The 15,605-nt window shown below is 36.8% G+C and overlaps 1 protein-coding gene across 2 annotated transcripts in view; it reads left to right on the top strand.

The window, feature by feature from the left end:
• The window catches only part of BRF1 (BRF1 general transcription factor IIIB subunit), a 224,071-nt gene that overhangs the window by 166,679 nt on the left and 41,787 nt on the right, over positions 1-15,605 (top strand). For both annotated transcript variants that reach the window (XM_026698603.2, XM_026698602.2), the window contains exon 15: positions 8,421-8,677. In XM_026698603.2, the coding sequence (XP_026554388.1) occupies positions 8,421-8,677 (257 nt within the window). The remainder of the gene's footprint in view (positions 1-8,420; positions 8,678-15,605) is intronic.

The raw sequence follows: 15,605 nt of genomic DNA, 5'->3' as shown, positions 1-15,605 counted from the left end.
TTTCAGGTTCAGGGTTGTTGTCACTTGTACAGTCACTCCTTTCTTCAGTAGTGACAATATTCTGTATCCAAACTCTGTCCCAATAATTAAGAAAGAAAGGTTGATTTCCTCTTCTTGGCAATAGCTGCATATTCCAGTCTTCTTTTTCTAAGATACTAATTTATTCTGTGTTAATCCATTATGAAACTAATCATGTTATCCCTTTAAATAAAACTTTTCTATACATCTAAATGTGAGTATTCATGAGAGAAATGATGCTAGGGTAAAAACCTAATGAAGACACAATACATAGTTAACGCAAACAATAATTTACTGCTTTAATTCTGATACCCTAATGTTCAGTCAATTTATAATTTGGCTTGTTAAACTGTGCTTCCATAGTCCTAGTAGCATAGAGACATCACTAAGGTCTGAGTTCTGTCTTGCAAATGAAAAGGCTAGGGAGATGCAGAACTGACGTAACTTCTTTGAAAAACTGGCAGCAGCATTTTGGCCAGGTAGTTACTGTTTTTGCATTTTGCATTTCCTCATAAAATCCTAGCAGCATCCCTATCACACCTGCAATTTTTGTATTCAGCAGCAGAGACTAGAGCTCAACAGCAGAGTACATGCTTTGCATGCAAAAAATACAAGCTTGATTCCTAGTATCTTCAGATAGGGACAGGAATGATGCCTGTTTGATAACTTAGAGGAACCTATAACTCAGAAAAACTGTCTGTCAGAGTCTAGACAGTACTGAACCTGATGACTGATTTGTTGAAAGTGGCTTCCTCCATTTTTATTGCTGCATTTAAATTCAGTGCATTATGCATCTAGTTGACATTGCAGTTGCTTTGAGTATCACATATCATTTCTTGGGGGATTGCATTTATTCAGGCCCATTTTCCAGCAGATTTTCAACTTATGCATTCTTGGCAGCTCCCAGAGATCTATAGTATAGCAGTCCCAGAGAGCCCTTGGACATAGTTCTTTGCTTTTACTTGATCTATCTATGCATCCCTTGAGTCTCATGTTGCAGCAGTGGCTGCAGTGTGCTGTTTGATATTTCCTTTGAGATCAGCAGAACAAAGATTTGCAGTAAGTTTTTCTTCTATGCTTGTGTGTCTGTGGGTAGCAGTAATGTGATTTATTTTGTACTGACATTTTATAAAAAACACCACTTGAAAATAATTCTTCTGCAACTGGGACAAATCCAGATTTTAGAAATGAAGAAGCAGAGCCATGGGGAATTGTCAGCATTTAGAAGAACCAAGGAGGAGTGTATGGACTTTCCTTGTCAAGAACTGCAAACTAAAAGACTATCACTTTTTAGTATGAAGAAGGGGAAAGAAGAATAGTCTGCAACTGCAGGCATAGTCCACGTTTGGCATAGTTACTCTGTTTTTTACCAAGCTAAACTACAATCACATTTTTCACTTACAAGTCCATATTGTATTTCAAATTACAGCCTAATTCATTGTGGAATGCCACAATGTTTTTCTGTTTACAGCTTGTTAGTGTGAATCAACACATTGCAGGTGACAGTTAACGTGTCCTGATACCTTCACAACCAGATTGCGGCTCATGTGTTCTGTGTGGAAATCCCTTTGAAGATGGTATTATATACAGGCAGAAATGAGTTTGTTACATGGAACAACTAAATAAGACACTGGGACCAATGTCTGTACAAAGACATGCATTGCGATGATCTGCCATTTTTATATTCTAAGAATATCTATCAGATCTGTATCAGTTCTAAAGGCACTGAGAGATAAGTGATGCTGAAGGCTCACAGTTGTGCAGGCTGCGGGCTTCTCATTTCATTTCATATTTAATTAAAGGTGTCTAAAAATGAAAATTAAGTCAAGTGAGAATTTGCTTGGTAAATGTTAAAAGGAAGGATCCAGAAATGCTACTTTATTCCCTCTACCCCCAAATTATTTTCAGTTGATACAGTAAATGAGTTGGCTATGTCTGTCCTGATGTTTTTAGATTCAAGGCAACTTAATATTAGATAATATACATTAGATAATACCCAAAGGGTAATGCCAGAATTGACTAAATATTTTATTTTCTTGAGCCCTTTAGATCAGGGGTCGCCAACCTTTTGGACCTCAGAGACCACCAAACTCATAATTTTAAATCCCAGGGACCACTAACTGGTTCTGTGGGTGTGGCCTAATTTGTGGGGGTGGCTTGATGGTCATTTGACTGGCTGGATATGGCTTGTATGTAGATATAAATATTTATATAAATATTGAATTTTTTACAAAAAAAGAGCAACTTTTACCCAAAATCAGGCAAAGCAGGCAGGTAGATTGAGTTGCTCACAGAATCACAGATTCACTTCGAGATCTGTGTTTCTGCCATCGGCTAGCTCAGTCTGCACTGCTTTAGTCCTACGGAAGATTCAGCTCATCTAAAGATTAGCTAGAAAGCAAGAAATCCAATGATTTCCTGCTTTCTAGCTAATCTAAATCTCCCAGTGCAGCAGAACAGCTGATGGTCGGAAAAAGGAAAAATAGCAATTTAGCAGGCAAGTATGGCTCTAATTTTGATTCATCTTTGGTATCAGTATTAAGTTTAAAGGAGCATTTTTAAAAATCGTCCTTGCATTTATGTAACACTCTTAATCCAGTCAGTTAAAGATATAACAGCTTTATTTGTAAGCTTGGTTGCTTTTTATTGTGAAATACTACACTATGCAAACCCAACCCATTTGGTTACTATTTAGTTCAGTGAATTGAATGAACCCATTTAAAATGGATTAATTTCTTGGCAAAGTACTTGATTGCAAACTGAGTACAAGCCAGCAGTATGATATGGCTGCAAACAAAACAATAGAACTACAATTTTCAAACCATGGGAGGTAAGGAGTCTATTGTGCATTGTCCACAACCCACCACAAATACTGTGACTGGTTCTGGGCACCATAGAATGCAGAATAATTGAGTTCTGGGCACTATAGAACATAGAATAATAGAGTTGGAAGGGACCTTGGAGATCTTCTAGTCCAACCCCCTGCTTGAGCAGGAGACCCTAAAACATTTCAGACAAATGGCTGTCCAGTCTCTTTTTAAAACCTTCCAGTGATGGAGCACCTACATCTTCTAGAGGCAAGCTATTCTATTGGTTTATTGCACTTACCATTAGGAAAATTCCCCTTAGTTCTAGATTGCTTCTCTCCTTGGTTAGTTTCTATCCATTATTTCTTGCCTTGCCTTCTAATGCTTTGGAAAATAGCTTTATCCCCTTGTCTTTGTAGGAGGCCCTCAAATATTGGAAAACTTATATTGTGTCTCCCCTAGTCCTTCTTTTCACCAGACTAGATATACCCAATTCCTGCAACCGTTCTTCATATATTTTAGCCTCGATCTCCCTAATCATCCTTGAGATTATTTTTTGAGAGTTTTTTTTAATCCTTTGAGAAGGACTCAATTGAAACATGTCTTTAAAAAGGCAATAATAATTATCTGGTGGTTAGAATCCTATGAAGACAGATTGAAGAAGTTTGATATATTTCCTTGAAAAAAGATGTCTGATAATAAGTATAATAGTACTGTAATAAGTATGATAGTACTCTTCAAATATCTATGTCGTGTCCCAGTCCACACACACATACACCAAGGAGTTTTAATGCTTTATTTAAGAACAGCAAGCCCCTACTGTGTCCTTTACTAGAAATACAAGGTCCCAATGAGTCAGAGTCTAATCTGCACAGCAAAAGAAGTCTAGAGCCAAATACACAGTCTGAGATTGAAGCATAAATCCACCAATCCACACCAGTCTGAAGTCCAAGCACAAGTCCAGAGTTTCAAAACAATATCCAAGGTCCAAGCACAAGATTGAGTAACAAGGCACAGGTCCGGAAGAACGAAGTCAGAGCACATGCATGGCAGAAAGTGAACAGTTGTCTTCAACATAGCTTTGCTCTAAGACTGAGACTAAATAGTCACCATCTGGTGCAACTCATTAGGAGGGGTGAGGCTGCCTCCTCAGAAGTAGCCTCACTGACCTCATTTCTACCTCCCTGTGCTCGTGTCTATGTGATCTGAGATCTGGAAGAGAAGGCAGTTCCTCCATGTCTTCACTAATTGGCTATAGCTGTGCCCTTCTCTGCCCTGTGCCTCTGGCTGGCATCTATGCTTCCTGGTTGCAGCTGTGCCTGTTCTCTCCTTTTCAGACAGACCTTTGTCCAGTTGCTCTCCACCGGCCGTTCTCATGTTCCTAGTCTCTCCTCCCCTTGCCCATCCACTCCTGCCATCATCCTGATGTTCTTCCACTCCTCTTTGAAGTTCCTGAACCCAGTTCTTCCTTGTTGTCCAAACTGGCATCTGACGAAACCATTACAATCTGAATTGATATCATACAGAAGAAAGTCAAAGCCTCTTTCCCTTCAGAGTTCCAAACACAAAATAATAGATTTAAATTACAGGAAGTAATATTCCAGTCAAAGCTACCAAATGGTTGGAAAAAAAACTAATAGTGGAACTAAATGTTCCAAGAGGTATAGACTTCCCTAAGTTCAAGCAGAAGCTGGTTAAGCAGAAGATGTATTCAATCTGGGAATCAATATTTCAGATACCGTCTTGGATATGTTGGCAAGGCATTGAGGGAAGCCTGCTTAATGGCTGGTCTGTTTCTATAGAATTGACCCATCTCAGAAGTATGGACTGCTTCTACTTTGGTATCATGAAAGGAAGAAACACTTTTACTTTGCACAGTTTTTGAAATCTGAATATCTGCTTATATTGCCCAAGGTGATAACAAGGGCAATAGAGACATTGTTATTCTTTTATAGATTTTCTTTCCTTTAAGTAGAAAGAGCCTATTATTATTAATAGTTTAAGAAGGCTTTATGTCATTGTTTGCGAAAAGGTTTTGTATGCTTTATTCTGTAAACCTCCTGATGCCTCTTGAATAGAGTGGTAAATAAATGAAGTAACAAATAAATAAATGTGTGTAGTAGAATGTGTAGTTAAAAAGGTTGCAAAAATTTGCCCTCTATGCCTCATTTCCACTGAAATACTTTAGTTTTTCTTTACATGAACCTTATAACAATGCAGGGAGAATTTTGTTATAATAAATATAAATGACTAGAAACATTGAGGCTCAAAATATTTAAGTCTACTTACAGCACCTAAATGTTCACATTTTGAAGCTCATAGATATGAATTAGGCCCGTCTTTTAAAAAGACAACTTGTTGGGGTAGACTTCTTTAAAGAACAAAGCCGCAGTTTTCAGGATACTGCTCCCTGCAATGGACTGATTTAGAATATTTGCATCATGCCTTTAGATGAAATGAAGATTTTGAGAGATTTTTCTATTTACAGGTGAAAAGTGTATTTTCTTTCATTTCTAATTATTTTAAGCATACTTTACAGTTTATCTTGCAGTTTTTATACGATTACCACCTCAAAATGATAGAAAGTCACACTACTGATTTTTTGCCAAAGAGGTGGGCTTTTTTTTTGTGAGTTGCAAAGAGAGCTTTGATGGTGACAGGATGCTGACTGCTGAGTTAGGACAGTATTAAATTGAGAATTATGAATATTAAGAATTATGTCAAGTCTGGTCTGACTTTTGGACTAAAAGTTAAACTGACACAATGTTTAATATTGAAATAATCCACACTGTCATAATCAGATTGTTTGAATGGAATCATTTCGGAGTGGCTATCCTTCTCAAGACTTTAGTCCACGCATGTTGGACTATAAATGCTAAATAGTATCAATTCAAGGCTGTATAAATAATGCCTCTTGAGAAATAACTAGGATTTTTTTCAGATACAATAGGAGAATTGCAGCTGGAATCCCAGAAGGCCAATTCCTACAACCAATAAAAAGTTTCCATAGCTAACATCAGCAGGTTTCTGTGTTTTTATATGCAGGAGTACCCCTGCATATAGGGATATAGGGGAATATAGATGAGCACATGAACTATTGAAGGGGTCACCTTCCTTTTGGACCTCAGGGACCACAAACTAATACATTTTTTTTAAAAAAAAGCTAATATATTTAATATAATTTTTTATATTAAATATAAATTTAATGTTTTATATATGTATACATATACATACATACACACACATACACACGTTTAATTATAACAAAAATGTAAATGCTTAATGATAACAAAATTAAACATTCCAGGCTGGAAGCCTCGCCCCACCTGCACCTTCCAAAGAGTGCAGCTGAGGGGCCTCGGGGCAACTGCAGCTGGGAGGAGCATAGGCAGAAAGGAGGCTTTGCTCTCCTTGGGGGACAGCGCCCCTCAGCCACCATTCCAGGGGCTTCTCAGCAGGCATCTGCCTACAGAAGGACTGCCGCTCTCGGTGATTAATTGGGGGGAGGGGAGGAGGAGAAAGTGGGAGCTCCTTTCAGATCCCGGGTGGAAGATTGAGAGAGCTCAGATCTGCAGCTGAGAAAAAGCTGGGCGGGGGGCTCTTCCAGGCTCACCTGGAGACAGGCAAGGAAAGGTGTCCCTGGGGGCACTTTGCTCACTTTAGTGCTGCTGTCAAACCCAGCCACAGCCAGTGATTATTTGGGGGCAGGGGAGTGGGGGGAGAGAGAGAGAGCATCTCTTGCAATACCAGGGGAGGAAAGGAGGTGAAACAAAGTTCACTCTTTCACCGAGACCTACAAAACGCCAATCTACTGTGTTCTAGGAGTTCTTCGAAATCACCAAATGCTCCTACTCGCAGTTCTCGTGCCTCTCAGCTCTTTGAGGCTTCAAAGTCCCAGCTCTCTGAAAGATATCAAAGCTTCAGAGATGCAGGCAAAGCCGCCGCAGTGGTAGTGCCCGAGTTGCCTTAGCATACTCAGTTAGTTCAGAATTGCCCTACCCAGAGAAGGAGGAAGAGGAACAGTAGTGGAAAAGCAAGCAACTCAGGGCGCTACTGCTGCGGCGGCTTTGCCTGCATCTCTGAGGCTTCGATGTTGGGAGAGGCAGTGAGGGCTGGAGGAGCCGAGAGCTACACATGGCTCCGTCTCCCTTTCCTTGCCTGCCTGCACATGGGTGTGGGGGGCAGTGGGGGAAGGAAAGAGAGAAGCAGGACAATTCCAAGCTACAGAACTAATGTGGAGAACTAACAGTGGGTGCTGAGGGAGGGGACTGTTGTGGCCACCATCGCCACCCTATGTGGGAGCTGGTTGGCGCATGCAACTCAGGGACCTGACTCCACGATCCCTCAAGCTGGGAGGCACGAGAACTGTGTGGCCCAGATTAATTGCTTTCGGGGGCCATTTCTTCTGCGGACCACCAAAATTTGGCAACCGCTGAACTATTGAACAGAAGGGAGTATAGTATTAGGCCTAGGCAGGTAGATCTATTATATATGATACTCATAGTTCCATTATCATGTCATGTTTTTAAAAAAACCTTTATACAGGTGCAAAAATATTGGCAATAGTAAAGGTTTTATGGTTGGCTTACATGTAATAGCTAGTAAATGTCAAATTCTGCTATCTTTTTAAATATAATTTTATTAGAGATTTTTAAATGAGTAAAAAATGCAAAAATACAGAAAATGAACTTGAAAAAGGAAGAAAAGGTATATAAAATTTTAAAAAGAAAATGCTTTTAAAGAAACAACTTCTGATCTTAGAGCAGCAAATTTAGCATTGCGGAATCAGTACTCCAGAGTCACTCTTTCATAATTCAGCCTTGAGCTAGATATATTCTCTTCTATTGAAACTTAGTATCACTCCATTCACTTTATTGGAAAAGATACAGTCAAAACATATAAGCTATGTAATCATTATCATAACCAATTCAGGTCTAAAACTGGAAGCACTGTAGTACAAGCAGCAGTAATTTCTCACTTAGTTGCTTCATTTTGATCTAAAATAAAAAAAAAATTAATTTAGATTCCCAACTCAATTGTCACTTTCCACGGGCATAGTAGTTCAAATTTGGATAACAATTAAATTATTTCCCCAGGATTTACTCTTAAAAATGGGGTCTGAGTTGTTGGAGGAAAATCTATTTTACTTCAGTGTATCTTCTTACCAATGCCTACTTCTTAACATTGGGATATAATATATATATTGTCAGCCATTCAAAATAAAACAAAACTCTTAAAAATGGTACTTGACATGTTGAAGGAAAACATATTTTAAAGAATCTTAGCATTCTTACATGTTATATATATTGATTGCCATTCAAAACAAAACTTATTTAAGTGCATCATTTTTAAGGGAAAGAAAATTCAGAAGATCCTATTCAAGTATTCAGCTCTGGATCCATATAGTGTGGTTCTACAAAGAATTGTTAATATCATACTAAAATTTTGACAAACCGTTATTATAACTAATCACTTACCCTTCCTATTCACTATAACTTGTCATCTGAAAATGGCATAGTTGTAGCCCGTACTTTGATATCAGCAAGATTATTCTGATTGCCCCCTAAAATTCCTATTCCTTATGTTTTAATTAAGCCCAAGAAGTCTGCAAAGAAACGGGAGCTGATCCAGGCCAGTACAGCAGGAGAGGCAATTGAAAAAATGTTGGAACAGAAGAAGATTTCAAGCAAAATTAATTATAATGTGTTAAGGGACCTCAACAGTAAAGGAGGTAGCACACCAAAGAAAGATGATGATACCACTGATGACAGCACCAGCACCAAGAAGTTATCAAGGAGAAAGTCTCTTGTGAATCGGAATGTGGCCAATTCGGTAAACCCCGTGGGGAAAAGGTACCACAGTTATTTATCAAAATTTGCATTGTAGCCAATGCATCTAGAATTGATGCATTGTTAATGTTTCTTTGACACTGCAATAGTGTTCATTTTATTGTGGTATGTGAGCCAGAATGAATCTCTAGGTCATATCAGCTAGCAGTATCAGCATGGATTAATCATCACAGCCTGGAGGAATCTACCAGAAATGCATAATTCAGCTGCCAGTGGCTTCCTTGATAGAATTGTCAGATGTATTACGCCATTCCCCTTTTCCTAAATTATCCGGTTTTATATTAAATGGTATGGCAAGCATGCTGAGATAGTGCATGTATGTATTCTTTTCCATGTTAATATGAAAAATAAGTAGTTGTTATCTGTTGTGACATTTTGCAAGATTTGATTTAGCTCTTAGATATACTTTTATACTAATGGTTGGTTGCTAATTACTGACTTGCACATAAAGCTTTTTAGTAAACATTGCTTGTATTTTCCAAAAATATGAGTGAAGGGAGAAGCTGTTGTACTAGCAGGAAAATAATTCCAATTTAGACATTTATTGCATTTAAAATATATGGGCATTACAGACAATTTGCACATTTCTTATTCTCTTCATGTGTTCTGCTGGCTATAAAACTAAAGTCTAAGCTCTGAGCTGATTTTGTTCGGTGCTCTTTCTTCCTGGCCATTGCACAGTATTCTTTAAAGAGACAAGGTTAATTGGCCTTGCAGCATCTTAATGATACTAGGTGAGTGTCCTGAAGGACATCTTGCCCCAGTGAAGAATTTGTTGCTTTCCCTGTGGTTGAGGTCTGCTCATCTGCCTCTGTTTCCCATCTCTATCAAAGCTAAACCTTTACTGACTTCCTCTCCAGGGCAGGGCTATTGAGTAAATTGATGCAAAGGGAGAGCATGATGCAAAATGACAGTTAAGGCTCCAGGGGGCAGAGGTTACTTCTGGCTTAGAATTTGTTCCAGTGCCAGGGTTCTAGGATTCATCCAGCACCATCCAATTTCTGAATAGCTGTCAGCAGCCCCAAATATGATCCATGTATCATATTGAATTGCAGATAATAATGTATAATTTAGCAGCAGCTATTATTTATTCTTTATAAACTGGCTTGAAACTTTCAGTTGAATGATAATTTCACTCTATTTACAATAACATAATTATACAAAGTGCTTGCACACCTAAATCTAATTTCTGTAATAGAAACTTCACTTTCTACCTAAGTCCTGCTCTTATTATTTCTGGATTGTGCAACTGATTCTTCTTCTTCCTGCTTATTGACTAACGACAGATTTCCTTACAACCATAGCTATAGACACACATAACCTGCCTCTTTTTGAAAGCATTTTTATCAAATCCCTTGTCACAGGAAATTTCATATTACTATCAGAATTGGAATTGTTTTCTCCTTCCCTAATCAATGTATTTTTCCACAAATAGCTTATTTCCAATGAATAAAATACAGACCGTGAAAGCAACCCAGCTGCTGGGTCTTTCATATCTGAATTAGTGACATGAGAGTTCGCTCAAAAATCTGCTATTGTTGTTGCTCATTTGGTGCTTTAAATCATAATAGAGCGCTCCGTAAACTGAGCCACATTATTTGAGATACAAAGTCTGCTCCACTCTAATGCAATAATCTCTGAATCCAGGACTTTTCTGTTTCAAGGCACTGTTGTCCATTGTCCAGGAAATTTCTATGTCCATTTAGCCTCAATGAATCTGAGTGTACTGCAAAATGATTCTAAATATTTGGCATTTTTGCCATGCAATGCATTATTGCTAAAAGGTAAAAGGAAAAAAAAAGATGTGGTTTTCATAAGTATCTGTTGTCAGCCATTATGATGAAAAAAATAATGAAATGTGCATTATGATTTAATAGAGAATGTTTTGGCTATTTTGTACTTGCATCATAACATCAAACACATACGGAAGTCACAGGTTTTGCAACATGATGTCATATTTCATCATTTGCTCCTCCACATGGATGCCTATGGATGTCTTATTTTAAATGCTAGAATAGGGATATCAAACTTGCGGCCCACAGGCCAGATGTGTCACGCACTGGCCACGCCCTGCCCTGGTTTAGCAAAGGGGGGGAAAGTTGTGGTATGTCAGTTGATGACAACCTTTATCTTACAATTACTTAATATGTAAGCTAGTATCTTACAATCGCGAGTTTGACATCCCTGTGCTAGGACAATGGAAGGAAATGAGTGATTTTAAAAATAGGTAGGTAGATAAGGGTGGGTGGATGGATGGATAGATGATAGATAGATAGATAGATAGATAGATAGATAGATAGATAGATAGATAGATAGATAGATTGATTGATTTTAAGGTTATGACATAGTAAAACACATTCAGAGAAAATCGGGAGTGTTTTTTGCATCAGAATGAACAATTAGCAATGATAGACAGTTTCTGTACTATTGCAGAGAAGCCTGTATTCAGAGGTGGTATTCAGCAGGTTCTGACCAGTTCTGGAGAACCGGTAGCAGAAATTTTGAGTAGTTCAGAGAACTGGCAAATGCCACCTTTCAGTATCCTTCCCCTGCCAAGGCCATGAAGCCACACTCACAGAACCAGTAGTAAAAAAATTTGAATCCCACCACTGCCTGTATTGATATATTGATGAAGACATCTGGAGTTAGCTTGTCTCAAAGGAGATTATAGTCCTGAACTTAAATACATATTTATCAGCAAAGCACTCCAAATTCAGTCTCTAGCATCACAATTGAAAAGGATACTTTTGTAGTATGATTAAGAAATGAACAGTCACTACCCACCAAGAATCGACCATACTGAGTTAAACAAACCAGTGGTCTGATCTGAGAGATGGTAGCATCATAGCATCTTGAAAAAGATTTGAAGTTCTTGCAATGAGAAAACAGCTATTTCAAGTCTAAAGGTTTTTTGATTTTCTTAGTATTAAAGATTTACAGCAGTCTTTTTATTATTTTCTTTCGTTATTGTAATTGCAATACCTTATGCATGGTACTAATTCATTCCTTTGTTCAGCATTATTTCAAGATGTAATGCATAATTCCTTTGTTCAGATTTGTTCTTCTGAGGTATTAATAGATAAATGCATTTTAGCCATATAATAATCACAGTAATTTATGTGCAATTAAGAACAAAAATGTGCCCCACTTCTCATTTGACAGTGAAACTCCTCATGTGTCTCCATCCATAAATTGTTAGCACAGATAGTACTATATAATTTGTAGTGATTAACAATCTTCTTGGATTTAGTTTAGAAACCTTAAATGTTGAGTAATTTTTAACTGGCAGAAGAAGATGGATGTCTAATAGCCAACTGTAAGGTACAGGTTGTTAAACTAAAAGTCAAGCTTTCTCCATTTATCTAATGTTGCAGATAAAATTGTTATGTTTGCACATAACAGTAGAAAACCAGAATTGTACTAATTTCTGACTTCTAGGAGAAATCAATCCTGGATGCAAGAATAGCTAAATTAACCAGGAATTGAAAGTTTCCCAGGGTTTCCCAGTGAGATTTCTGGTGGTTGTTACCAAGCTAATTTGAATTCATGAGTCAGAACTGAAGAGAAGCGAAATGTCATCAAAGAAAATCAAGACACTCCAGTTTCCTTTTGACAAAGCACCTCTGGGATGTCCAGATACAATTCTGAGTTGTAATCCTGCCTAATTTAGCTATGAGAATACTCAATTTGGTTGTGAGAGTCAGTGACTAAACTCTCTAGCTTACAACTTACCCATAGTAAGATAGGATTTTTGGGGAAATCTGGTTTACCATTATTGAAGCTAGTCAGTGAATCCTATGCAATACATATGGTGATGCATAATTTGTAGATTATTTGCCAGGGCCATGCAGAATGAATTACCTTGATTATAGTCTATGTCATGCAGATTTTTCCTTCTCTTCCATTGTTAGTGTTAATAAGAGTTTGGCACTGTTTACATGAGATAGCTTTTTGTAGCTTCCTGTTCTTAGCTTCCTGGACATCTACAATTGAGTTTGAGAAGTTGAAAAAGAGAATTTGATGAATATAAACCAAGATGAACATTTGTAATGGTAAATTCCAAATTATGCTTTCAGTATAATTGGTGAGGGCCAAAGATTATTTCTAGGGAAGGTGGTTGAACTGCACCAACGCAACACTGTGTTGCCCAGTCCCAATTCCCCGCCATAGAAAGACAAAAAATAATGTGTTTTGAATTTCAGCTTTGCTAGTGGGTATATAAAGTTAAGTGTAATTTGTACAATTTAACCTAACTATCCTTGCTGCCACCATAGTCTCTCAGATTTAAATGCTATTGTGCAATATAATAATGAAATAACAAATGTTTTGGAAAGTGTTTGCTGGTTTGGAAATATTTGTGGGACTTCAGAAATGACATTTTAAGGATCAAGGAAAATTTTTAATTCCAGTGTGTTATCAAAGGCTAATTACATACAATATGATTTGATTTATCACAAGTGAGATGCAATTATCTGTTTATTTAAAAAAGGCAAATGATGTTAGATACTCTGACAAAATACCAGATATGCCCATAAATTTGGAGATTAATAAAGAGAGGTATGCTTACGGGAGGGGGAGGAGAAGAAAGGCAAAGGCAGAATATGTTTATGCAGATTCAATTCTCTGTAAGTGTGTTTTAATTATATTTTTGCTGTATATAATTGGAACTACCTAATAGAAAAAAGGTCAAATATAATTTTCACATACAAAATGCTTTGTTTTAAGCATTTCCTTCTAGTTTCTGCCAATGTGTACTGTAGCTAAACATAATTCATTCCCCATTATTTTTATTTTTGTCTTAACTCTTACCCAGGTTGTGAAACATGGGATATTGTTATTGGCTAAATGTTATAAATATGTGGTTTAAAAAGACATTTCTTTTATAAATGGGGCAAAATTAATATCTATTCCATGTTTAATTTTTCATGAGTTTTTCCAAGCTGGTGGAAATGGACTGTGATCTCTAGTGAAATTTTTGCATATTATATTTTTTGCTTAAACTGAATTCCTTATTACATTGTTTTTGATCTGTTATATCAAATAAATCTGTTAGCAAAGGATTGATAAAGTCTCTATCGTATAAAAAAGGTTTCTCTATTTCATGGTACATAAAAGTAGCAATATATGAAGATAGGCAATATTATAAAAGGAATAAATGCATTTTGTTAATCTTGTCAAAATCTAGGAAGAAAAGAAATAGATTTGCAAAAAACACTGGAAGGTTTTACAACAGAAGCTTATTCTGTGTGTGAATTATAGGCTTTGAGAGGCTTCATGTGGGAAAAAAATCAGGAAATATTTTATTAGAAGACTGAATTTGAATATTAGGCTTAACACTGTTCTTGTTCTATTTATCAGAGATAAGTTTTAGACACGGGTTTTGGTTACTATCCTTTGTATTTTCATAAATGTATGATTTATTTATTTAAGAGTTTTACCCCATTTTTGTCACTTTATAAGTAACTCAAGATGATGAGCATATATGAATAGAAAACAATGTTCTGAGCAATTTTAGAATTGCTGTATTTAGAGGAGCTGTAAAGTTCTGAAACTACATCCTATCCTTTTTCATGCTCACTTTCATTTTAGTTTTATTGCAAATTGCTTTGTTATTTTTATTTTTAATTCTGTTTATTATATTGGAGGCTCTTCTTCACCACTTCTATTACCTATTTCCATCAAAACCATCCTGTACTTTCTCCATGTCTTTTAATCTTAACTGATTCTCGTTCTCTTCTTCTACATTCTTTGCAATTATCCTTTTTCTCACTATACATTTTTATGCAGTATATTTCTGGAATGCTAATTTTTTTGCAGCAGTCATTCTGGTATATATTCATTTTTTTTTTTATCCAAAGGCTCTTTTACTCTATAATTCTACCAAGCATCTTTTTCATACTTCACATTTGTTACATAATTCTTGTCACTCTCTTCTAAGCAAGTACCACGGGCTTTCTTTCCATCCACATTATGTTGACAGTTGAAGATTAATCTGTCTGATAATATTTTTATATAGGACATGTCCTTTCTTTTCCTGAAGTTGTTCATGTAGTTTCATTTCTTTTACTCCTTTTTTAAACCAAAGTTCATCCTTGACGTTGCCAAAAATGTTCTGCTCAAAATGATTCATCACCATTATATCCTTCGCTAATTCTCTTAATCTGTCATCATAAACAATCAAACAACTTATACTTTTAGAGTAATATTCTTTCCTTGGTCATGTATTTAGCAGAACTGTGCACCATATATTTGAAACAAATCTTTTCAAAATATTCACCACTCACCATTCTTATTCTTTTTTTTCTCTCTCAAAAATTTTCCACCCATCTGTTTATGTTGTACAGGTAGTCCTCGACTTACAACAGTTCATTTAGTGATTGTTCGAAGTTACAATGGCACTGAAAAAGTGACCTATGATCTTTTTCACACTTATGACCATTGCAGCATCCCCATGGTCATGTGATCCAAATTCAACTACTTGGCAGCTGACTCATATGAACAGCAGTTACATTATCCTGGGGTGATGTGAATGGTTTTTGTGACTTTTTGATAAGCAAAGTCAATGAGGAAGCCAGATTTGCTTAACAGCCTGTTACTCACTTAACAAGTGCAGTGACTCACTTAGTACCTGTGGCAAGAAAGATCATAAAATGGGGCAAAATTCATTTAACAAATGTCTCACTTAGCAACATAAATTTTGGGCTCAATTGTGGTCGTAAGTTGAAGACTATCTGTATAACAGAGTACTTTTCGTCCACCCCCTCCACCACCATTCCCGTCCCCCCCGGACCGACCCCATTCATTCAGAATGTTGTACATTTTCCCTCAAATACATATCCAGGCCTCCCAGTATCATACATATAACATGCAATTATCAACAACCTATGAATCAAACCATATATATCCATAACAACCTAGATGACACTAATTC

This window comes from Pseudonaja textilis, chromosome 1 (genome assembly GCF_049901715.1).
Source record: "Pseudonaja textilis isolate UNSWEBS1 chromosome 1, rPseTex1.2, whole genome shotgun sequence".
Taxonomy (NCBI): domain Eukaryota; kingdom Metazoa; phylum Chordata; class Lepidosauria; order Squamata; family Elapidae; genus Pseudonaja; species Pseudonaja textilis.
This window is presented reverse-complemented; position numbering and strand designations above follow the sequence as displayed.